The sequence below is a fragment of the Delphinus delphis genome, chromosome 19, assembly GCF_949987515.2.
Source record: "Delphinus delphis chromosome 19, mDelDel1.2, whole genome shotgun sequence".
Lineage (NCBI taxonomy): Eukaryota > Metazoa > Chordata > Mammalia > Artiodactyla > Delphinidae > Delphinus > Delphinus delphis.
The window spans coordinates 48,344,192-48,370,511 of record NC_082701.1 but is presented as its reverse complement, the minus strand read 5'-3'; the positions used below and the strand labels follow the sequence as shown (position 1 = coordinate 48,370,511).

Below are 26,320 nucleotides of genomic sequence, written 5' to 3'. Positions count from 1 at the left end.
TGCCCAGTACCACTCAGTAAGTTAGTGGCAAATGCAGCAAGAACTGAGTACTTTTTTCCCCCTTAACAATTTTTTTCCTTTTTCTGGAGGACTGCAAACCACAACAGGATTCAGGATGTAAATATTCAGCTTTTCACCCTGCATCTTTATATATAGTTTATATGGATTTATACAGTGTTAGGTGTTGAAAGCTTGTCTGTCTTGATAGAAGTTGCCAGTGGTTTTAAGGCCTCTTCCTTACAAACTCCGAGAAAAGAACATGGAGCCTAATTTCTTAATCACAAGAAGAAAATCCTCCTTGAGAGCAGTTTGGGGAAAATGGGGGCTCAGTTTTCAGGGTTTAATTTTTCTGAAAAATATATTTGAAATAAAACTATTATAGAAAGGTCTAGATGATGTCCCTAAACTTTAAATATCAGTTGTAAGCATAATCATCTACTTGAGGTATATAGCAAAAAAGTTTTATTCCCATGCTGTCCAATGCAAATGAACAGCTTTTGACTTTGTCTACTGTGTGCAAGGCCATAGGCTTTGAGGAAGGATCAGTTGGTTTTCTCCCTCCTTCTTGTAAGAGTTGGTAACACCTCACCAAATTAAAATTGTTCGTTTTCTGGAGGACTGCAAACCCCAACGGGATTCAGGTATTTTTGATTGCTCAGTTTCAGATGGTGTAACCTGGCTGTCTCGGTAGGACTAGTCTTCTTTGTCTCTTGGAGTCTGCACACCCCACTGGGCTGCAGTGAAGGAGAAGGGAAAGGCTTTCAAAAAAGGCAGCCAGACACATCTTAGACATAGCTGCACAGAAAGTCATAGATAAGGTACTTGGTTTTCCCTTGCCAGCAGTCTCCATTAAGAACAAGTGCAGTATAATAGTACTGTGTGTGTTAGCACTGTGACCTCTCCTTTAACCCTCATGAGCACCAGTAATCGAGTTCCTATTTATTGCGCCTCCACTTTGTGGCAGGCTTGTGCTAGATGTGTTTCGTAAAGGATCTAGTCAAATTCTTACAAGGATCCTCATGCAGAATCAGGTTCAGATTAATTTCTCAAGACTGTACAGCAAGTAGGTTTCATGGCTGGGATTCAGTTTCATGACTTCCCTTACATACCGTGTGCCATTATTTCTTACCTCCGGGATATTTTTTCCCAGGTCACGTAGAGACTGAGGTGTGTTGAGGCTTGTACTTGAACCCAATTCATTGGACTGCCAGTCTAGTGATTCCCTCCCTATCATGATATGACACTACCTCCCCAGAAAGAGTCTGTTCCCCTACGCTCTTAAGGCAGGCAGCATTTTTCCCTTCCTGTACTTCATGCTCCATGTCTGGGACAACTTCATACAAAGTTCCTCTAAATCAGACAAAACATGAATTAGGTCTAAAATGAATCATGTTTCAGTGCTCAGATTTCTCAGGTCATATCTAATATTGTAGCTCCATCCAACCCTGTTGGGTATTGTAATTCACTGAGTACTGTAGATGCTTTATTTTACAGGGTGTATTAAGTAGTCCTATAGCTCAGGGGTTTCAAGCCAGTAAGAGTCTACTCAGAAGACAAGGGCCCAGAGGTAGGGTTATGTTACAGTGCTAAGAAGAGTGCTTTCACCTCTGCTAGAGGGCTTCTTGAAGGTAGTTCGTGATGAGGAGGTAGTGAAGCTCTTGAGTTGATTAAATCCCTTAAGATGAGCTCTTGTTTGACTGTGGGCATCTAGGCCAAGCAAACTGAAAGGGCACATTTGTTTACTGCTACATGTGTGCTGCTCTAAGGGAGAGGGTCCCTGGTTTTCATCAGATTCTCCAAGGTCATGATCCCCCAAGTTATTAAGAACCATGGATTCTAGTCCAACTCCCTCTTGAAACTGATGGAGAATCTGAGATGGTAGCATAGATCGTGCAGGGACTTGACCATGATCGACACAACAAATCAGTTGCAGAGGCAAATCTGAACCCAGTTCCCCTGACTCCCGGTATAGCTCACAGCAACAGCTCATCAGACATTTTGAGGGCTTACCTGGTGGCGCAGAGGTTAAGACCCGCCTGCCAATGCAGGGGCCACAGATTCGAGCCCTGGTCTGGGAAGATCCCACATGTCATGGAGCAACTAAGTCTGTGCACCACAACTACTGAGCCTGCACTCTGGAGCCTGCGAGCCACAACTATCGAGCCCGCGTGCCACGACTACTGAGGCCCGTGCTCCGCAATAAGAGAAGTCACCACAGTGAGAAGCCCGTGCACTGCAACGAAGAGTAGCCCCTGCTCACCTCAACTGAGAAAGCGCGCGCACAGCAACGAAGACCCAATAGACCCAATGCAACTAAAAATGAATAGTAATTAATTTAAAAAGAATGTATTAAAAAGAAAAACATTTTGAGCACCTGCTGTATGCCAGACACTAGGCTGGTGCTGGTGAAGAGGCAAAGATAAGTCATATGATGCAAAACCCAGACATCAGCTATGACAGGACTTCTTGATCACGTTTATGTTATGACCCAGGAAATATTTGTAGGGCACTCTGAGATAAAACAGATGAGGCTGCCTGTGGCCAGAGGAGACTGTCTTGCCTGGCTACCCTAGTGGCCCCAAGGGCTCACCATTTAGCACACCTATAAACCATTCTTGACAGGGAAGCTTTGAGCCATGACACCTCCATTGAGCTTGGCAAATGCTCTCCTGCCCTCTAAGCTCTGCTTGCTCGATGCAGCTGCTGTACGCACCTCCCTGCCCACACCTCTCCCGCATCTTTAGTCTCTTGCCACAACTGGAACGCTATTTCCCTGAGCACACCACCGTTCTTAAAGATTTCAATACCCTCTCCCCTTTCATCTCCCAGATGTCCCTCCCTCAGAATTCCTCCTCCTTCCTCAACATTTTAACCCCATGATTATGTTTACCATGATCTAAACTCCAAATTCCTTCTCCACTCTACCTCACTACCCACTAAATGGTTAACCTTGGCAGCACCTAAAATCTCTCCACTTTCAAATCCTCCCCCTTTTCTGTTCTGACACCCTCATCCTGTTCTCAGATCCTTCCTTCAACCTGTCATCTCTTATTCTTGGCTCTTCTCCAGGGCCACCACTTCCCCCTCAGTCCTTAACTGTGGATGCTTCTAGGAATGGGTGCAATCCACATTCTTTTGATTGTCCTTTGAGTAAAAATCTGTTTTGACAGGTTTCACACTATTCAGTTATATTACTCGTTAGCCTTCCTTTTTGCTATTAGTCATCCCCACATTGACTAAAGATTTTAGCACCTGGTTTATGGTCTCCTACCTTCTCTACCTCTGAATTCCAATATCTGATTTTTCTAGCTTCTCACCTCCACTTCAGCTACCATATTCCATGACTCTGTCCTGGAGTTTATTGTCTCCTAGTACTGTTTAACTTATGAACTTCACTTTGCCACCCTAACACAGGGCTCTCACAACCTTGTTCACACTGCATTGGTCTTCAATATTATAGAGACCTGCAGTTTTATGACTCGTACATCAGCCTCTACCCAGTCTGCACCAGAGTTATATTCTCACAGCACTCTCAGTTTCTTTTTGGCAATGAATCCCAAGCCCTGCGCAAATGCTACAACCCATATTCTCTGCTTCTGCAGCCAGGTGGCTGAGTTCTGCTAGAAAAAAGTGGCCCATCCACACACTCAGAAGACACGTGCAACCAGGCCTTCCAAATTCAGATTCCTCTCCCAAATTTTCTTCACTCTTTTGGTCCCCTTGCCTATGAACTTCAACCATAAAAACGATGTCACCAAGCAATCTCTCTGATATCTCTTACCTCCACATCCATCTGCATGCACATTCTTGTTTCCTAATGTTTTAGTAGAAAACAAGTGACTTGCCTGTAGTCTACAGTTAATCCTTTCCCCTAAATTTCCTTCTGAATTCGCCTGCAGGGCATCCCGCCTCCCCAGGCTAGTGAACCTTCATTAGCCTTTCCCTCTCCTTTGGCTCTTTTCTCTCAGCCTCTCACATCTTTACAAACAAACCACGAAAACCCCTTTCTCGACCCTCTCGTGGCCACATTTTCCCAAAGAGTAGTCAATGCTCGCTGCGTCCATCCCTTTCAGTCCCCTGCCTAGGGCGTGTAATATGATAGAGCCCAGTCAGTGCTTGATAAGTCCAGAGCCTCGAAAGTATAGGTGAAGAGAGCTAGGCTCTCGGTTCCTCCCGCGTCCAGCTACCTCCACTTTCATTCACTGCTCTTACCTAGTCTCGATCCCTCCCTCTCCCTGGCCCCCATGACTCTCGCGAGACTTGGGCACCTCCGTTACGCACCGCCCAAGTTGAGCGGCGCACTTCTCGCGAGGCTGAGGCAGGGCTGGGCCCGACATGGCGGAAGGTAAGGTTTCTGTGGAGCAGCGCGGGAAGGCGCGGAGCTGTGGGGGCGCTGCTGGCTGGGCGAAGCAGCCCTGTGAGGGAACGGCCGGGTGTGTTCGCTTGGGGCACAGCGGGTCTCGCGAGCCTTCCTGTCTCGCCTCTGCCGCGCGCCTCGGGCCGGGGTACTGAGCGCTATTCCTATGGCAACGCCCCTCCCGGCGTCCCCGACCCCGCGGGACCTTGGCAGGGTGCCGGGCCGGTCGTGAGGTCCCGTACTAGCACTGAGTGCAGCCTCAGGGATCCCGAGGGCCGCCGGGGAGGCTCCTTTGATTACCGGCGGTGCTGGGACGGCGGGGGACGTAACCCTTCTCCTTAGGAAATCGAAACTGCTGTCCTGGCAGGTCCCGCATCCGGAAGGAGTACATCCCTCCCCTGCGAAAGAGCTTAGGACTCTTCCCAGGGTGAGGGGTGGGGGTGAGCCAGGGCTGTCACGGGCCAACGAGCCAAACAGGAGGGGGCCATAGGCTCTGGGCTCCCCAGCAGCCTCGGGATTCGGAGCGGCTGGGATTCTTTCCCCAGATTGAGAGATGTGGACGGGAGGAGGGGGTTTGCTTGGTAGGGGAGTTGGCCAAGGTCACGCTGCTCCTAAGAGATGTGCTAAACCAGACCTCGACTCCTTTGCCTCTCAGTCCTGTCTTTACCCGCTTTTCTGGCGCGTTCTTTGTGCCCCTGCAGGTGAAGGCAATTTGGCCTCTCGGATTGAGCCGCCCTTAACGTAGCAATATTAGAAGCCTTCATTGTCAAAGCCTTGTTGTACAGGTGGCGGGAAAGGAGACCCAGAGATGGGAGTTACCTGCCAGGGACCCTAGAGTGAAGCTGTCGGACCTGGCTAGTGTGCTGCTCCTGTTCACCCCATTACTGGAGGAAAATACTCCTTATTTGACTTAATGTTTATTGAGTGACTGCACTGTGCTGGTCCTCCACCTGTCCGATTGGTTTTGAGCTAAGCTTTGTCTGAACGTATCTTTACTTGGATCTTACTTTTGGGCAGCACCTGACAGTTTGCAGGCTTTTCTCATTTGGATTAGACTTGGCAACAACCTTGTGAAGGAGGTCCGGCATGGGTGTTACTTGCACTTTATAGATAAAGGAATTGAGGCCGAGTTGTAGAGATATCCGGGGCAGGCACCCACTTTTTGTCTGCTCTTTCTACCATGTTAGACCCCCTGAGGGGGAAACATCAGATAAATATTGTATGAAAGCAGAGGAGGATTAAAAGGAACCGAAGAAAGCTGAGGTATCCCCTGAAGCTAGTCTTTGGATGAGTCACAGAATGTTGATTAAGATTTTTTAACACAGTGGGTAGCCAGTGAAAATGGAGCGTGTTGCCCAGAGCAGTGAGTTGGGGTGGAAAGGTTCAGGAAGGCTTCATGTGAGGTGGCAGGTACTCCAGCGCTTTTACACCAGTTAGGGAAGTTAAGGAATGTTTGGGGAGTACATTACCAAGATTGAAACTGTAGAAGGCAGTTGGTTTTTCATTAAGCAGTTTTACTGAGCACCTGCTCTGCCTTGCAGTTCGGTTCCAGCCTGAAGAGCTCCTACTGGCTGAATATGCTGATTGTTATCCTGCAAGTGCCTTGAGATTTGTGTTAGGATAACCTTGAGAGAGATGCAGCTGGTGGAGAGCACACCTTAAAACATCCTTTCAGGGTTAAATTGGCAAGGGAGTACAGATAGGTAAGCATAGTCAGGAGGTTCTGACTCGACAGTTTTTATTTTACTCTTTTTGTGTGTGTTCCAGTTTCCTAGCCTGTGTTCTGACTTAAGCTTTTTGGAAACAATGTCACAGACTTTGGGAAGAATTGAGTGGAGCATCCTAGTCCATTAAACTGAAAACTGCTTGTTATGCACAGGAAGGCAAAGTTATCTAAACAGTGTTTTGCGGGGGTGTTACGCGACATGTACTTTAAAAAGAATTTATCGGAGCTGGCTATGCTTGTTCAGAAATACTCATTTAAATATAAACAAATAGCAAAAATCTGTGTCATGTAACAATTGGATGATCTGTAAGCACGCTCTGTGGGAATTTCCCTGATAATGGTCTTCGTTAGGTGGTGTGAGTGTGAGAATGTGGGAAATTGCGCTTAGGAATAGTAAATAGAACCTGCAGGGGCTGAGTTATACAGTAACTTCTTAATGCGACTCGTTTAGAAACCAAGCTTCTTCCTTTCCTTGCATCCATGGGTATTGGTTTGACCGTATATATTTAGCTAAAGTCTTTCCTAAAATTAGTTGCCATTTCCACTCTACATCTCTGTAGCTGTCCTTCATCTCAGCCTCCTTCATCACTCGAACAAGTCCCTCCAACTTGGTCTTTCTGCTTTTACTTTTTCTCCTTGATTTTGCTTCCCCACAGCCTGTTTTTACAGTCTCCAGTGTTCCTTTTAAAGCATAAATCAGATCATGTCTCTCCCACTCTTTGCAATACACCTACCCTTCCACACGTTCTCCCCATTCCCCGTGGCTCTCCATGATTTTATATATATTTTATATCTTTTATACATTTGGAATATATTTTTCCGAAGCCTTCCAGTGATCTTTACAGGCCAACAGGATCTGGCCGCTGGTTAACAGTGATACTTTATTTCTTCTCCTTCACAAAGCTCTTGCACACTAACTTCCTTGCTGTTCTTTGTATTGTACATTCCCAACACACTCCTACCTCTATATCTTTGTCTTGCAGTTTCCTTGGCCTGGAACAGTCTTCCTCAGTTTCTCCACGCAGCTAATCAACTTTTATTCACTCAGGTGTCTGTTCAGTTCTCACCTCTTTAGAGACCGTCCCTAGGTTTTGTTTGTTTGTTTTTTAATTCCCTTACTGGAATATAACCCCCATGAGGGCAGAGACTTTTCCTGTTTTGTTCACTGCTGTATCTTCCAACTTAGCATCGTGCCCGTGGTTGAAGGAGTGGATGAATTATTGAGCATCATTTACCAGACATCAAGAAAAGTTGCCAGGAATTGCCTGGCGGTCCAGTGGTTAGGACTCCTCGCTTTCACTGCTGAGGGCACAGGTTCAGTCCCTGGTCGGGGAACTAAGATCCTGCAAGCGGTGTGGCCAAAATAAAAAAATAAATAAATAAAATTAAAAAAAAAAAAAGAAAGAAAGAAAGTTGCCTGGATACATCCTTGGTCTCTTGTCAAGTACGCTGGCTGGTCCAGCTTTCAAGAAAGAAAGTTGCCTGGATACATCCTTAGTCTCTTGTCAAGTAAGCTGGCTGGTCCAACTTTTAATGTGCTCTGAATAACATCAGCTTGCTGGGAACTGCCTAACCTACTTTTCGTCCAGCCCAGTTTAGTCTTAGCAATTTAAGCATGCTTAAGAGCTCAGTCTCTGCAGGCAGACATGGGTTTGAATCCTAGTTTTACTAAGCTGTGATCACAGGCAAGCCAATTAATTGCTCTCAGTCTCAGTTTCCTCAACTTTGAAAGGGGGATAATCACTATCTCAAAAGAAATAGTGTATCATGCAGTGTACGTACCATGCAGTCTGTCTCTTAGTCTCATCTTTTTTTAAAAAAAATATATTTATTATTTATTTATTTGGCTGCGCCAGGTCTTAGTTGCGGCATGCGGGATTTTTTTTTAAAGTTATTTATATTTTATTTTATTTTATTTTGGCTGCATTGGGTCTTCGTTGCTGTGTGGACTTTCTCTAGTTGCGGTGAGTGGGGGCTACTCTGTTGTGGTGCACGGGCTTCTCATTGTGGTGGCTTCTCTTGTTGCAGAGCATGGGCTCTAGGGTGTAGGCTCAGTAGTTGTGGCACATGGGCTCAGTAGTTGTGGCTCATTGGCTCTAGAGCGCAGGTTTGGTAGTTGTGGCACACGGGCTTAGTTGCTCCGTGGCATGTGGGATCTTCCTGGACCAGGGCTCGAACCTGTGTTCCCTGCGTTGGCAGGCAGATTCTTCACCACTGCAGCACCAGAGAAGCCCCATGTGGGATTTTTTAGCTGTGGCATGTGGAATCTATTTCTCTGACCAGGGATCGAACCCGGGCTCCCTGCATTGGGAACGTGGAGTATTAGCCACTGGACCACCACGGAAGTCCCCTCTCTTAGTCTCCTCTTAAACCACTCTCCCCTCAATAAAATAAAAGTGAAAATTGGAAAAAAATGTGACTTGTTAAACAGAAAAATGATCATGGACTTTTATAAGCTTACTGGAATTTGGTCAGGAAAATACTTTTGACAACAATTCAAGTAACAAGGTGAAGACATTCTGTATTCTGGACAATCCCTGGCCACTACAGTAGCCATTAGCTACACATGGCTTCTTAAATTTAATTAAAATTAAATAAAATTTAAAATTCAGTTCCTTAGTCATGCTAGTCTCATTCCAGGTGTTCAGTAACCGTGTGGTTAGCGGCTCCCATATTAGCAGACAGCACAGATGAATAGAACACTTGCATCATTCTAGAAGGTGCTGTTGGACAGCAGTGTTCCAGAAAATGCTTGGTATAGGCTGGTAGAAACAGTGAAAGGAGAAATTTTGCTCCTTCCAGTTTGAAAGTTTATCTCTTCATTTATTATTTTATTCATTCATCAGATGTCCCAGTCTGTTCATAATTATGTATTGTCTGGTGACCCCTCAAGCAGTATCTCTCTATATACCATTCCTTTCTTTTCTCTATCTTCCCTTTCTTTCATTTCTGTCACCAGCAGAGGCTGTTAGCTTTCTCCTTGAGGATATATATATTTTTTAAAAACAAAGAAACGAAGTTTATCCAGTCACTGCAGTGACTGTGGATGTGCCAGAGTAGAGCTACTGAATCATGCTCAGATATGTGGGCTTCAGTCACCGGCAAGGTGAGTTGCTGTAGTTGGGACATTATCATGATTTACAGACATGCCCAACAAAATGAGAAACTATGTCCTCAGGCTCTCTTGTTAAATCTGAGTAGGCCAGGGACCTACAGTATTATTGAACTGCACCTACTAATGCACTGTAGGGTGGAGGATGGGATGAGCATGGAGTGGGGGTGGAGGGAGAGGTAGTCAGTGGTTAAAAAAAGAAGAGCCAGACCTAGAGCCTCTTCACAGAGAACAGTGCAGTCCAGGAGGGGAGACGAAAGCATGTGTGTTAGAAACTGCGTTGTAGGGACTTCCCTGGTGGCACAGTGGTTAAGAATCTGCCTGCCATTGCAGGGGACACGGGTTTGAGCCCTGGTCCGGGAAGATCCTACATACCGTGGAGCAACTAGGCCCGTGCTCCACAACTACTGAGCCTGCGCTCTAGAGCCCATGAACCACGACTACTGAGCCCACGTGCCACAACTACTGAAGCCCACACGCCTAGAGCCTGTGCTCCGCAACAAGAGAAGCCACCGCAATGAGAAGCCCGCGCACCGCAACGAAGAGTAGCCCCTGCACACCGCAACTAGAGAAAGACCGCGCACAACGACGAAGACCCAATGCTGCCAAAAATAAATAAATTAATTTAGAAAAAAAGAAAAAGAAACTGCATTGTAGGGTGGAAGGTGAAAAATGCTTAGGAGTTACTTTGAAAATTCAGAGTAGGAAGAGATGTTTTAGGGAAGTGGGGAGTATGTTTTGGGTGTCAGGGGAGGCCTTTGCTGCAGGAGTTAAGCTGGGCTTATCTGGGCTGGACTTTGGAAAAATAGGCCGCTTTTGGACATGGGGAGATGTGGGTGGGAGGAGGTCAGTATTCCCGGAAGAAATATCAATAGCAGGATGTGAGGTTGGAAAAGTATGTTAAGGGCTAGATTATGAAGGGATTGTTTAAGCATTTGCATTTTGCTCTGTGGACCGTGGGGTGAGGCTACTGAAAGGTATCAGCCAAGGTAGTGACGTGACTAGAATTGTCTGAGGCCTGTTGAAAAGGCTGTATAATGTAGAGGATGGATTTGGCAGGGAATGAGGGAGGGAGGCTGGAGTGGGTGCCGTAGCAATTGAAGGTGAGTCCTTGGGTAAGGGGCATTGGGGTTGGTGAGGACTGCTGTGAGAGATACTCACTATAGACAGCATAAAAGACAGGACTCTGGAAACCTGTTTGCATGTTGACAAGAGGGCGATATCAAAGATGACCCAAGGGTTCTAGGCCTGGGTGACTCAGATAATGGCTGGGCTGTTAACAGGAAGAAGAGGAACAGATTTGAGAACAAATATCTTGATCTCAGGTGTGGACAGATTTTGCCATGCCCAATATACCTTTAGGTGGTTATGTCTTAGCAGGCAGTTGGAAGCATTTCCAGTCAGACTGGCGTTTGTGTGAAAATTAGCTAGTGAGCTAATATTTGTTGAGTATCTCCTGTGAAGCCAGCCCTATCTGTGATCAGTGCTACACAGAGTGAGGTTTTTTCTTTTTTTTTAATGCTGTGCTTTTTAAAAAAATATTATTTAGGCTGCACCAGGTCTTAGTTGTGGCATGCGGACTTTAGTTGCAGCATGTGGACTTCTTCGTTGTGGCATGTGAACTTATAGTTGCGGCCTTCATGCAGGATCTAGTTCCCTGGCCAGGGATCAAACCCGGGCCCCCTGCATTGGGAGTGCGCAGGCTTACCCACTGGACCACCAAGGGAAGTCCCCAGAGTGAGGTCTTGAAAAACATACTAAGTCATGCCACTGACTTGCAGACAAGTCTTAACAGAGTTGAATCACAATCAGGAAAAATGTATTTCATTTCTATTAAGTACAGGCAACTATTGCTAGGGATGACAAAGTGAGCAACACACAGTCGCAGCCTTAATGGAAGTGGAACCGAGAGGGGAAGGCAAAGTTTCTCATAAAAACATGCATATTGTGCTTTATAGTTTAGTAACTTTTCTCTTTTGCATTGATGCTTAGTGGCACTACTGTCCAGCCGAACTCAAGTCCATAACCTAGTAATCATCCCTGACTTCCTCCTAAGTCTGGTGTCAGTCACCAAATCCTGTGACTCTTATAAAGCTCTCACATACGTTCTTTCCTTTCTGCTGTCATTCTGGTAGTTCATGCTAGTGGCTCTCAACCTGGAGAACCCGGCATATTAGAATCACCTGGGAAGTTTTTAAAAACTCAGATTTTTGCATCACTCAGCTTCAGTGAAGATCAGTATATCCCCCAAAACAATTTTTTCAAACTGAGCCAGTATTGAATAAAAGAGGGTTTTACTGAATCTTTTTTTTTTTTTTTTTTTTTTTTTTTGCGGTACGCGGGCCTCTCATTGTTGCGGCGCCTCCCGTTGCGGAGCACAGGCTCCAGACGTGCGGGCTCAGCAGCCATGGCTCACGGGCCCAGCCGCTCCGTGGCATGTGGGATCCTCTTGGACCGGGGCACGGACCCGTATCCCCTGCATCGGCAGGCTGACTCTCAACCACTGCGCCACCAGGGAAGCCCTACTGAATCATTTTTTAAACAAATATAACTATGTGCATATACACACATATACATAAATAAAATAAGGTCATCTTTCCTAACTAAGAAGTCCTGAGTAATTGGTTTTATTTGTAAACTGGGGTAAAAGGATTTTTTAAAGCAAACTTTTGTTAAGTAATGGCTTTTGGACGTTGTCAATGCATTTGAGTTATGACAGAATTGCTAGACTTTTTAAAGTGTGAAAAGTCAAAATGTGAAATGTCTCTTAGCACCATTTTGTTTTCAGTAATACAAACTTTGTGTGAACTGGGAGGTTACAGACTGGCAGGGGTATCTTACTATTCCTTTGTAACCTCCTCCCGATGGTATTGCTGTCTTCTTTCCCCTTCCCTTCCTCTTTTTTTTTGGCCTAGCTGTGCAGCTTGCGGGATCTCAGTTCCCTGACCAGGGATTGAACCTTTGCCACGGCAGTGAAAGCCCGGAATCCTAACCACTAGGCGGCCAGGAATTCCTTCCCTTCCTTTTTTCATTAGGGTATTTTGTGAACTTGAATTCTGAACAGTAAATGTATCCACTTATTTCTTATTCTCCATTACACAATTTTCCCATAGTTAGCACTCTTGGTTAGTGAATATTCAGTAATCCCAGTGAAAGAAAAATGACATCTTTAGTATGACAGGTTTAGGAAAGCAGTAGTGGTAGTAATTCATCACCTGTGAGGAGCTTATCTTTTCTGGTGCCAGCAAAGAAGATAGTATTTTCTGGGACTTTGATACATGCTTTAATGAAATATTGTTATGTGGAAGACTCTAATATATGTCTGAAACAAAAATTATTCTTGTAGTTCTCAAAATGAAATGTTATCACAGCTTTTACGATCATTTTTCTTTTATCTAATGGACATAGTTGAAGCAGAGTAGGGAGAAAGTCGGTAATTAAAGGATTATACAAAAGAACACTAATTCACTGCTAAAATTGGGACTAGAAAGTAAGAACTACAGAAGTGTAGAGAAAGGAAATATCAGGGTTTTGTTAATCTAAAAAGGTTTAATGAATACAGTGTGGGTTAGTATTGGAGTAGGCAGAGGGGAGTAGAAATCACATTTAAGGTAGGGAATGGAAACAACATTTAATTTCTAAATCAGTGAATTAATAATAAATACGTGTTTGATGTCCTGACATTAGAGCTGAAAATAGGTAGCATGGTACAGTGGGATGAGCATGGGCTTTGGCTTAAGATCTTAAATCATGATCTAGAACATTTTTATAATCTTAAAAAATTTCCTTGAACTCCTTTGCATTCATTCAATCCCATTCCCTGGACCTCTGGCAACCACTGATCTGCTTTCTACCACAAAGCCTAAACTATTTACTATCTGGCCCCTCACAGAAAAAGTTTGCCGACTCCTGACCTAGAAGGAAGAGTCTTATAAGGATCATTGTGGGTTCCTTTTCTGACTGTCCAATGACTTGCTGATTAAAAAAAAAAATATATATATATATATATATTGCAGTTGATGTTGGTCTCTTTTTTAGGCTATTAATAGTGAATGTAGATTCTTTTTTGTCTCAGGCATCTTTGGTTAGGTCAAGAGTGATGAATTATAGAGAGCTCATGAAAATGTCTCACCTCCAACTGCGTTGGTGAAGAGCAAATGGGTATTGTTTGGAAAGAAACATGATTGAATTATAATGCAAGTGCTGACATTCTTCACCAATACTTAGCATAGCTCTTTCGGCAAAACTGTAGGTTTATCTATTATTTAAATTTCTAGTCTTATTTTTCAAAAGGAAAGTTGGAGGAAGAGAAAGAAGAAGCCACAGCTGAAAACTAGTCACTTGATAAAGAAGTGGTAGTAAACCTTTAAACTAGACACTGTTCTAAATAATTTAATCTATCTTAACTCAATTACTCCTGGACAGCACTCTGAGACACCATGATTATTGCCACTTTCCACCTGTGAAAATCGAAGCACGGAGAAGAGTAAGTGACTTGCCAAGGTCACACAGCTAGTAATGGGCAGGCCAGGGTTTCAGCCCAGTCAACTGAGGCTCCAGAGTACACTCTTTTTTTTTTTTTTGGCTGCTCAGCATGTGGGATCTTAGTTCCCCGACCAAGGATTGAACCCATGTCCCCTGCAGTGGAAGCACGGATTCTTTTTTTTTTTTTTTGCGGTACGCGGGCCTCTCACTGCTGTGGCCTCTCCCGTCGAGGAGCACAGGCTCCGGACGTGCAGGCTCAGTGGCCATGGCTCACGGGCCCAGCCGCTCCACGGCATGTGTGATCTTCACGGACCGGGGCACGAACCCATGTCCCCTGCATTGGCAGGCGGACTCTCAACCACTGCGCCACCAGGGAAGCCCAGGAAGCACGGATTCTTAACCACTGGAGCACCAGGGAAGTCCCAGAGTACACTCTCTTAAGGACTGTATCGTGTTGCCTTTCTAAGAATTGTAATAATTAACATTTATTGACCACTTACAGCAAGGCAGGTAATCTTCTAAGGTCTTTGTATGTATTTGAATGTTTAATGTTTACAACATACTTAACATATGAGGAGAAGGAGGCCTTTGCCTGAAGTGTCACAACTAGGAAGTGCTGGGCCTGGGATCTGATCCCAGTCAGTCTACCTCCAGAGCCTGTGCTCCTCACCACTGTACTGTGCTGTAGATTCTCTCTCCATTATTGCTCAGAATGGTAATTGTATACTTTTTCCTATAAGAACTCTACAGCTTGGTGGTACTTCAAGGACACATTTGTATTGCTGTTTGCAAGCAGACGCATTGCCCACAGAATAATATCTCAGCCTTGGGTGCTCTCTCCATTATACTATGAAATGGTGTGGCAGTTGCAATACCACTGTTAGGTGCACCTGGGATCAGGGTTTCATCCTACAAAAGATGCTAGGCGGGGAGCATCTCTGATTTCATGAATGAGAGCCCTATATCCTAAAGCCCTCCTTTCATCTTGCCTCTTCTCTTTGTAATTTATATAACCCTTGTAATTTATGTCTCGTGTTGTTAGGGAACTGTTGACTGAAACAACAATGTCAGGGTCGAGGTTGCAGGTAGAAATTTGTGTCAGTAATTCTGGAGAGAGACTAGGGTTATTGCTGTAGATTTTGGATTTACGTGTGTATAACTGATATCCAAAGAAATTTACAAGGATTCCTTGAGAAGGTGTTTGAAACAGAACTTTTATGATCTTTTCTTTAAGGGTTAAAGGAATTAGTAACTTTCTACTGTTGAAGGCAAATGTCCTCATAATTCCCCCACATGAATCAGTATCCAGATTCTTTGTGACTGTTAGCTTTGTTCTTTTCCCTCCTGTTTGTGAGTTCCTGTAGATACTACTTTGATTCTATATTTGGTACTCCTTTGGTGCTATCAATACATTATTTGTTTGGAAGAGGTGCAAATTAGACTGCCCTTTTAAAAAACTCTCAAAGAGGCAACTGGTGATCTACTATAATGCTTAGTTCATAGCAGGTGCTTCATAAATACTTGCAGAATGATAGTTTAAGTGAAATGGAAATGCAGAGTATTTACAGATGCTATAGTCTTGATGGATTGGAGCTCTTGAGCAAAAGGTTGGCTAGAATATGGTGTGATTGAAACCAGGGTTAAAGGGTTCGTTTGCTTCAGGGAAGAAAAATCTGCAGTCGACAGCCACAGGCTATACCCTGTGAAAACTTGGAAGCTATCTCTTGGGTAAGTGGGATGTGACTGTAGCCACTAGTTTGAACTAGCAAGATAAGGTGTCCTCTGGCCATCCATTTAGTTGACTTAGAGAGAGGCAGGTGAGTGGTGCCAGTGACTTTTAAGGAGGACAAGACTAGGTCTTGCCTTCTAATTATTTGTATTTCTCCTAGAGCCTAGTATTATGCCTGTTGCACAAACCCATTGACTGATACTAGTTTAAAAGGAAAATCTGACCAAGAAAACAAAACACTGAAGCCTTTTCCTTACATTTTCTGGACCCAGTATGCTACAAGCAGAGGCTCTATTTAAATCTTTTGGAGTAAAACATCACTTGTCTGGAGTGTCTTTCCTTGCGCTGGCTTTAGCCAGGTGGTCTTGCTCCATGCTCAGTTTGCATCCCCTGTCAGAGTGCTGTCAGGTTTTATCAATTTGTCTTGTTTAATTGCCCATCTTCTCTATTACCTTGTGACTTTGTAAAAAAACATGTGCCAAGATGGTTTTCTTTACTTTGACACTGGCACTGCATAGGTGCTTAATAAATTTTTAATGAATGACTAGGTTATACAGCTGTCTTCCTAGGAGATGAAAACCTTTGAACAAGTCAATGAATGAACAGAAAAATTGCAGTTCAGTTGGTCTTCTATCTAAACAGTAGTATTCCCAGAGCAGTCTTTGTGTGACTTGGGGAGGTACGCGCTGGGGGCTGAACTTTTTCCCCAGGCTAGTCATCCCCATACCTGGGGTAGTCTTAAAAGTACTCTGTATTTCCTGTGACCCCACTCCCGATCTACTGAATTTGGGCGCGCTCTCTCTCTTTAGTTCAAACTGCCTAAGTGATTCTTACGCAGCCAGTTTGGGAGTAATGTCATCAAACACAGTCTGAGGCAAGAGGTGGGTAGGCTGCTGGTTATGGGCCTGTCCCCTTTCTGCTCCTTGGTTCACTCTCTGGGAATTGAGCCAAAAGAGATGATCTTTAGGCTCCTTCCCTTCCTAAAGTTTTGTGATATATAAAAACCCTTACACTTGGGTATTAGAAAATTATTTATTTTTCCTCATATTTGTAATTGTTTTCCATAATCTTTAAAATTTGTGTGAAATAGTATATTTGCTTTGTAAGTGCACATAGATTTAAAGTTCAAATAATATTACAAGACTTACAACAAAAAATAAATTTGCTACCCCTCAGACCCACTCCGCAGACCACTTTCCACTCTTCTCTGTTTACCTCTAAGTGATAATACTGCCATTTCTAGATTGATCAATTATAGGCATTGACTGACTTTTTCCTAGGGTAGATTAGCAGTTGCCTCTTTGAGAGCTTTTTTTTTTTTTTTTTTTTTTTTTTTTTTTTTTGCGGTACGTGGGCCTCTCACTGTTGTGGCCTCTCCCGTTGTGGAGCGCAGGCTCCGGACGCGCAGGCTCAGCGGCCATGGCTCACGGGCCCAGCCGCGCGGCATGTGGGATCCTCCCGGACCGGGGCACGAACCCGTGTCCCCTGCATCGGCAGGCGGACTCCCAACCACTGCGCCACCAGGGAAGCCCTGAGAGCTTTTTTTAAGGTACAGCCTAACTTACACCTCTTTCAAATGAATAGTAGTGATGATTTTTTAAAGCATGTTAGGCTTTACTTTTTGGTTCGGGAATTGTCACTGCAGACTTGCTATACGAGGTGATGCAGTATTTAAAGTAGCTCGTTCAGTAGTTAGCGGTGTTTCCATTTCTGTTTTTACTTTTGTTCATCACCTCATCCTTCTGATAATGTCCTGTTGATTTGCCATGATTTTAATTGATCAATCTTAATTCCTAAGTCAATAAAACATTTGAAACTCATTCTGCTTTTCATGACTCAAAAAAATGTGTAAACAGTTAAAATAGTTTAAACTGTTTATCCAATAATTATGTAATTGTGAAATGCAAAGAGGAGGGTGGAGGCAATGCTGACAGTTTTGAGTGCATGTGCAAATTACAGTAGTTTCATTGAATTTTTACTACAGCACTGAGTAGTAGATTCCTGCCCGCCCCCCATCTTACATATAAAGAAACTAAAGCTCAGAGAAATGAATTGCCCATGGTCCCCATAGCTAGTTACTAAAAGGATTTAGATCCCCATTGCTTGGACTCCAGAATCCACTACAGGTGTATATGAATTTTTTAAAACTGTTTAATTGAAGCATAAGATACATGCCAAGAGCAAAGCATTAGTATAGAGCTCAGTGAATTACCAAAATAAAACAGGAATGTAACCATTACTAAGTTAAAAAACAACAAAAAAGGATGTTACCAGCATCCCAGAGGGCATCCCTCATGTGCCCTCCCAATTACCACTCTCCGCCCATTCCCCCAAAGATAACCGTTATCGTGACACCATAGATTGATTTTGCCAAGAGTGTTAGCAGTTTTTGGACATAATTTGAAGCTACTCCTAATTCATATGTCCTTTTACATTTTCTGTTACCACATGTAGAAAATGAGTGCCAGTTTTTCTTTAAAGAGACCCATCAACTCCATTTCTTTCTCTACAGGAAGAAAAAAAGTATAAATTTTGTACAGTCACATGAATTTATTGCTTTGTGTTAAATGTGTCCCCGTTTTAGGTAAATAATTGCAATTTCATGGCTCTTTAGTCCGAGTAACTATGAAGAACTCTTTAAAACCAGTGATTTGTCACACCAGAATAGAAGTGTAGACCTGAGTCCTACTGAAGGGGTTTTGTGTAAATGTAATGCTAAGATTTGAAAAAATATTGCAATAGGATCATTGTAAGTACTGTTTTCCTTTAGCCAGTGTTTTTTAAAACAATATTTGGTTTAACGGTTAGTAGGCCAAATAATCGCAGTATTTTGAAAAAAAATTAGTTTTCGGAATTCTCATCTGATACGTAACTCATGACCACAGTGATCATTTTAGCAGTTGTAAGCAAATTTTCATCTTGCAAGTGCCTTCTCCTTTATTTTCCTAAGAATACTGATTTATACCTGAGATAGCCAGGTTTTTGACTCCAGGCATTTATTTAATGTGGAGTCTCTAGATGAAGGGGAAAAATTCCCTACTGTATGTATGCAGAACATAGGCTATTAGTATTTAAGTATTTAAACACATTTCTCTTTAAATATTTTTTTATAATTATGAAAAGAGAACACATTTGTTGTAGAATACCTGAAATGTGCAGGAAAGTGCAAAGAAGAGAAAAATCTGATATTTTGTGGTATTTGTCTTTTTATTCCTCATATATGTGAATGTTTTTAATAAAATTAGACTTATAAAATATGCTTCTCAGCCTCCTTTTTCTGTTAATAATATTTATAATTTGAAAATGCATGTTAGTATCACATATTTCTTTGAAAACATTAATAGTTGGCATAATAACTTCAAACTCTTATGTCACTTTATTTAACCATTCCTTTGTTTTTTAAGTGGGAAGGTCAGTTTTTGAGTTGGGGTAGGGTTAGAGTCATGTGAGTGAACAGGAGACATCCAGGATTCCTCCCACATTTCTTCTTCAGGTAACTAGGATAGATGCTGGTGTCATTTATTAATATAGGGACCATACAAAGGAAGAGCAAATTTGCTCGAAGCTTTGTTTTGGGGATAGAGAATTTGACGTGCCTGTGGGCCACTAGGGAGAAATGTCTGTCGGGCAGATGGATAGTTGAAGCTAAGAAGAGAGATCTGCACTAGAGAGATGAATCTACGGATCACTGGCACTAGATTTTGGCATCAACCACAGACCAAAAATCTGCTGCCTTAGGAGATCCCACGGTGGAGAAGAGGGCCAAGGATAGACCCCCTGGGGAGTGTCAGTGGTCAAGTGTTCGGAGGGATGCAGAGAAGCATGTGAAAGAGACAGAGCACCAGAACTGGAGAGAAGGTGGCATTGTGGTTGCTGAGAGAAGAGAAGAAAAGAGGGATGGACAGTAGTGTCCTGAGTCATGTTACAGAGGTGTGGGAGGAGACCCACTGGCAAGTGTCTATTGGGTTTGACAATTAGAAGGTCATCAGTGAGAGGAGTTTCAAGGGAGTGGTGGGGACAGAAGGAGGGAGTGGCAGGGGAATAGTGGGTGAGGAAATGTGTGTGGTAGATAGAGCTGGAAGGGCAGAGGTGGGTCGGATGTGTGGAAGGAGAGTTTTGTTTTTACTAGGTATAGACCTGGACAGCTTTATGTGCTGATGAGAAGGGCCCAGCTGAAAGAGATTGAAGTTGCTGGAGGAGGGGGGGTTGATGATCAAGCAGAGGACCAGAGGAGAGTGATGGGTTTGGAGCAGAGGTGGAGGGATTAAGCTTGGATAGGAGGGAGATGGTTTCACTGAGAAAGCATAGGGTAGATGGGAGTAGTTGCTGGCACGGTGGGGGTCGGTGGCAGTAGCTCAGTTTTCTCAAGACATTGGCCAAGAATGAGGCAGATTGGGTGGGAGATGGGGTTGAGGGCGGTGTCAAGATTTGGAATATCTGTGGTGGGGAGTAGGGGGTGGATGGACCGAAGCCCAGAGAATGACCATAGCAGCACTGTGGTTCCCTAGATACGATGATTTATGCATGGTTGCACGAATCCCCACCAAAGTTCCAGGGAAAGGAAGAGAGAAGTCTCTTGACTGCTTGCATCCTCAGGGGAGTCTTGCCTGATGTCGGAAGTTAAATTTCTTTATTATAGGTTCTCATAGCTCTGTTCTTTTCTTCTAGTACTCATTAGAGTTGTAGTTTTGCATTTGGTTGTTGCAATTATTATTTTAATTATAAAAATTTACTTTCCCCGGTTACTGAAAGCTCTGAGGAAAGATATGTCTGATTTTGCTTACCACTGTAGTGTCTGGCACCTCGTAGCTACTCGGTAAATGTTTGTTGAATTTAATGAATCAAATACAGTGGTTCTCGGGCTTCCCTGGTGGCGCAGTGGTTGAGAATCTGCCTGCTAATGCAGGGGACACGGGTTCGAGCCCTGGTCTGGGAGGATCCCACATGCCACGGAGCAACTAGGCCCGTGAGCCACGACTACTGAGCCTGCGCTCCGCAACAAGAGAGGCCGCGATAGAGGCCCGCGCACCGCAATGAAGAGTGGCCCCCACTTGCCACAACTAGAGAAAGCCCTGGCACAGAAACGAAGACTCAACACAGCAAAAATAAATAAATTAATTAAAAAAAAATACAGTGGTTCTCAACCTTTTAAATCTGCCCCAGCACACCTGTGGAATATTACTTGCTTTCATCTGAACCGTTATTGACTGCCCTGAGGCTTCCTGAGGGAGGGCAGGTGTCAGGTAGTGTGGGGTGGTGGTTAATAGATCACAGGCCCCGGAATGAGAATGCCTGGGCTCATATCCCAGCCCCACCTCTCACCAGCTTCGTGACCTTGGGCAAATTCTTAATCTGTGGCCCAGTGTCCTCATCTGAAAAGTGTGGCTAGTAATAGTACCTACCCCATGGGGTTGTCATGAATCTTGCATGAGAGTTCACGGAAAGCTTGTAGAACAGCATGTGATATGTAGAAGTTACTTATTACTGCTAGTGGTTTGAAAAAGCCTCCCAAGTAATTCTGATAATCATTCCTGAGACTCCATATATTAAATATTGGTCTTCAGGGAAACTGGGAAGACATCCCTGGACTGTGATGGCATCCTCAAACAAAACCACTCTTGGTCTTGTAGGAGTATCAATAAGAAATAGTAGGAATGTCACGTGACTACAGTTGACCCTTGAACAACTCCAGGGGCTAGGAACACCTACGTTCCGGCACGGTGGAAAATAAATCTTCGTGTAATTTGTAGCCCTCCATGACCTTGATTCCTCCATATCTTCAGATTCAGCCAACTGCGGATGGTGTAGTACTGTATGTATTTACTAATGAAACATATCTGTGTGTAAGTAGACCCACGCAGTTCAACCCCGTGTTCAAGGGTCAGCTGTAGTCATTTTGGTAGCCATCCTGGCTGCAGGATGAGGGATGAGTGGATGCTGTCTGCTTTTACACATGCTGTGGTAAACTTGATTTTCTGTCTCCCTTGCAGAGGAGGTGGCCAAGTTGGAGAAGCACTTGATGCTTCTCCGACAGGAGTATGTCAAGCTGCAGAAGAAATTGGCAGAGACAGAGAAGAGATGCACCCTTTTGGCTGCGCAAGCAAACAAGGAAAGCAGCAAAGAGTCCTTCATCAGCCGCCTGCTGACGATTGTGGCCGACCTGTACGAGCAGGAGCAGTATAGGTGAGCTCCTGGCACTGGGCCAGTTTGGGGAAGCAAGCCCTTTTGCTTTATTCACAGGCTACATTGCAGCTTCTCCTCTTACTGACTTTCTTCCCAAGTTTATTTCTCTCTACTAGTTGACCAGCCTTTAGTCTCTGGAAGGTAGGCCCCTTGAGGCAAGATTTTGTCTCTTTTGTTTGCTGCTTATATTCAGTACAGAGTATAGGAGTGATGGTGATAGATAGCATCGCTGGTATAGATAGGAATTAGCTTACAGGTGCAGGGATTCAGAGGGGAGAGGTCGCTTTCTCTTGAGCTGGTCAAAGAGGGCTTCTTGGAACTAGTGGGTAGTGTAGCATGATGGTTGAGGGTGGACTTTGGAGCCACACAGCCTGTGTTAGAAGCTCAGCTGGCCACTTACTGGCTATGTGACCTGGAGCTATATGACATGCCTCAGCCTCCTAATCTGTAAAATGGGGATAATAATACAACTGTTTACCTTAGGGTTGTTGTGAGGATTAAATTAATAAAATACTGTTTAAGCACTTAGAACAACAGTCTAGCATATAGTAAGTGCTCAGTGTTTAATTGTTATTAAATGAGTTTTGAGGTAAAGGTTAAAGGCTGAGTAGGATTTAATAGATAAAGACAGTGATATTACTAGTAGAGAGAGTGGCTGAGAATAGGCTCAAACATGGGAACATGTGGAGGATTTAGAGGACAGTGAGGGGCCCATTTTAGGGTACATGTCCATGTAGGGGAGCACTGGGAGAGGTGGGTAAGGTAGGGTGGATTGGGGATGCCAAGGTGAGGAATTTGGATTTGATCCTCTAGGAAGTGTGGAACAGTGTTTTTGAGTTATAGGACTATCATGATCAAAGTGGTGTTTTAGGCAGATTAGTCTGGTAACATCGTATAGATGAAATTATAAAAAGACAAGAGCAGCCATGATGTTGTCGTAAATAGTCCAGACCGGAAGTGATGAAGGACTGAGCTGGGATGTGGATGTGGAAAAGAAACATGGACATGAATGTGTGTGGAAGGAAGGATTTGCCTACTAGGGAGAAGGATGATTGGATTAGATGATTAAGTAAAATTTTGAAATTATGACATTTAAAATAGATCAAAATCCAGGATTGCCATCTACCATCTTAATCATTTCTAAAAGAAAAGAAAAAATTAATACCAAAAAAATAGGAAGTACATACTCTGAGTAAAGGACAGGGCTTTCTTTAAATCTAATGGATGTATCTACTTGTAAAATATAGTTCATTGTTTTTTTTTCTTTTCGCCCTCCTCTTTTTCCCATGGACAAGTGAAAACTTTGTTTCCGTTGGCCCCAGGAAGCCTGGCATTTCTATTACAGACACAGCTGTCCCACTGTCCAAGGCTCTTACCCATTAGAATTCCCATAATTTACTTTCTGTAATACGTAACAGTTGATTGCATTCCTTTTTAAAAAATATTTATTTAATTAATTAATTATATTTAATTAATTAATTTTTGGCTGCACTGGGTCTTTTTTGCTGTGCGCAGGCTTTCTCTAGTTGCAGACTGCGAGAGGGGGCTGCTCTTCATTGGGGTGCGTGGGCTTCTCCTTGCAGTAGCTTCTCTTGTTGTGGAGCACGGGCTCTAGGTGCGCAGGCTCAGTAGTTGTGGCTCGTGGACTCTAGAGCGCAGGCTCAGTAGTTGTGGCACACAGGCTTAGTTGCTCCACGGCATGTGGGATCTTCCCGGACCAGGGCTCAAACCTGTGTCCCCTGCATTGGCAGGCGGATTCTTAACCACTGCACCACCAGGGGACGTCCCTGATTGCATTCTTATACTGTATTCCTTCTAGGAGACTGGGAATGAGACTGGGCAGTTATCTCTTCTGGCCACTTTTTACCTGGTCGGCTATGGTATGATCCCATGGTTCTGGTGGGTCTCTCTTCCTCTTCTAAAACCTGTCCTTTATCAAAAGGAGGCTGAATACCTTTGTTATCTACAATTGATAATCAGATGAGGAATGGAGACTTCAAAGAGGACTTACCTGTTGAGATGGGATAAGTGAAACTGGAATATCAATTTCTGAAGCAGATGCTCTTTTACCAAGATGTGGGGGGGGAATACTTTGTCCCATGAACATGCATTTTGTTGAATTTAAATAGTGTTTTTATGTGTATTTCAGTAATTGGAATAACTGAAGGGTCAGTGTTAAACTTTTTAAATTGAGTGATGTGGAAGAAATTGGTGCATTTCTTTTATTCTTACTTAAGTTCAGGAGGAGGCTTTGGTCCCATAAGACAGTTAAAAATGATGGTTATATGTAGTTATTTACTACCATTTTTTTAGCAAACAAGCTTATAATTTTTCCTATTAAAGTGTTTGATTGAGACACTCTAGCAAGAAGCTCTTTATTTATGTTTCCTCTCCAGTTGTTACATCCTAGCATCCATATTTTAAAAGGAAATGCCTTTAGTTGACTAGGATGAAATTTTTAAAAAATTGCTAGCCTCCTAATTGTTTCTGCATAGAGTCCTCATAGACTTGACCTGTCCAATTTTACATTTTTGAATCATATTTTTAAAAACTATTATTATTAGAGATTAGTGAAATCCTTATATTTATTTCCTTTTGAGATGTTAAGACTACAGAAGAAAAAGTTTTGACTTGACATTCATGAATAATAGTAGGAATTTTATAGAAACATTCATTTTTATAATTTTGTGGCTAAAGTCAGGTTTGTGGCAGAAACAGTAAACAGTGACTGTTCATTTACATTATTAGAATTTAATACTTTACAAATAAATTTAGAGTGTAAAAATTATTTGTGCTTTGTTTTCATTATAATTTTTAAACCTTATCATAGGATATAATATGAGACAGTTTTATCTTCCATTTAAAATAGAATATCAATTGTATTTCTTCTTTATTGATAGTGTTTTGTGTTAACAGTATTTTCTAATAGTTTGAAATAATAAGTACCCTATTACTCTTTTGATCTAACATAATTAGTTGCAACTTGGTTAGTTCTTTAATAGAAGTAGAATTGATATGCTTACATAATTATAAAGTATGTTCTAGACAGTGCTTTTGTGGGGTAAAATGTGTTTGCATCAAGCGTTGTATAGAAGCAGTATTATGTTTGCATCTCCTTTTAAGTGCATGAGTCAATTCATGTAATAGTTTTTTCTTTCTTTCTCTCTTTTTCTCTCTCCTCCCTCCCTCCCTCCCTTTCTCTCTCTCCCTTTCTTTCTTTCCTTCCTTCCTTCCTTCCTTTCTCTCGCTCTCTCTCTCTCTCTCTCCCCCTCCCCCCCTTCCTCTCTCCCTCTCTCCCTCTCTCTGAATTTAGTTTCTGAAACCTTTCCAGCCTAACAAATTATTTTCAACGGGAATATAAAAATAAAAAGACATGCAGATACAAGCAGGGTGATGCTGATTCGTGCCTGTGGATTGCTGCCAGCGCTGCCATCTGGCACATGCTTGTGTCAGCCCAGTAGGTCACCCTTAGGTTTTTGTTAACTGCCCAGATGCTTTCCCACCTTGACATCTGACATTTCAGAGTTAAAAATAAATAACTATTTGGAAAGCTCTTTTCATGTAGTGGTAAGTCATACATATGGAAACATGTTTGAAAACAAGATTTCTCTCATCCCATTTCTTTATAAATGGTTGAGTAAAAAATGGCCAATAATAGGTCTGAATGTTTCTGGTGAGAACAGGAGTGTAGATATTGGGTTTCATATTCTTGACTGCTTTGTCAAAGCTAATTTGTTCATGGTTTTTGGTTTAACCTTGCTTGAGCATTAATATAGTGTGGAGCATTGCAGCACTGTAGTCTCAGAGCTGTCATCACAATCTTTAATCTTTCTCTCTCTCCTGATGATTAATCTTGACTTTTTTTCCTTCATAAAACCTCTTCTCTTTATATGAATATTAATAATCCTGTGTATTGATAACTTGTAGGTTCACCATCTTGTGGGTGACATTAGGGAATGTCTTTGAAAGCAGAACATCCCACGTGAACTAAAGCTAGAAGTTAGAAATAGAAAACGTGTCTAGCAACATATTGTAAATATGAGCCATCAGAATTCAGTGGTAGCATAGAGAAATAATTCTGCTGTGATTTTTTTTTCTTTTGCAGATAGATGTATGTTGATCAGTCAATACTCATATATTTATCAGCTGTGAATCCTAGCTACACCTAGTTATAATGACATTTTATATCTGTGGGTATTTTTCTTCATCAGTGATCTGAAGATAAAGGTTGGGGGCAGGCACATCAATGCTCACAAGTTTGTCCTGGCGGCCCGCAGTGACAGCTGGAGTCTGGCCAGTTTGTCTTCCACCGAGGAGCTGGACCTGTCAGGTGAGCCTCTGATGGGCTGGGGACTCAAAACTCCCAGCACAAGAACACTTGGCAGAAGGTTATGGTGTGTAATTTTGAAATATTTGTGGTTTAATGAACGTAGAATACTTTTCTTACAAATTGATGGTGACCATAAACTAGTTAAATAATTAGTGAACCAGTAGGTTGTACTTTGTGGACACTTCTGTTTAATGTCTGGCTGATAAATCATAAATATTTGAGGATTCACAGTATTCTTAGAATTTATAAAATAAGAATATTTATCCAGAAACTCTTTTCATATAGTAGTATGTTATAAATATGGGAGCATGTGTAGAGAAAAATTTTTCTTCCACTCTAAGAAAAAGTCCTGCTGCTGTTCAGTTGCTTAAAATTTAATCATAGCTGCCAAAAGTACT

At 42.9% G+C, this 26,320-nt stretch overlaps 1 protein-coding gene across 2 annotated transcripts in view; it reads left to right on the top strand.

Moving 5' to 3' along the window:
* Nucleotides 1-4,309: 4,309 nt before the first annotated feature.
* ANKFY1 (ankyrin repeat and FYVE domain containing 1) overlaps nucleotides 4,310-26,320 on the top strand; it is a 76,734-nt gene continuing 54,723 nt past the window's right edge. The window contains exons 1-3 of one of the 2 annotated variants that reach the window (XM_059996899.1): nucleotides 4,310-4,345; nucleotides 21,400-21,592; nucleotides 25,804-25,922. In XM_059996899.1, the coding sequence (XP_059852882.1) occupies nucleotides 4,336-4,345; nucleotides 21,400-21,592; nucleotides 25,804-25,922 (322 nt within the window). In that variant the 5' untranslated portion in view covers nucleotides 4,310-4,335. Of the gene's footprint in view, nucleotides 4,346-4,675; nucleotides 4,725-21,399; nucleotides 21,593-25,803; nucleotides 25,923-26,320 lie in introns of those variants that run through there. The other variant, XM_059996901.1, reaches the window with a different exon arrangement.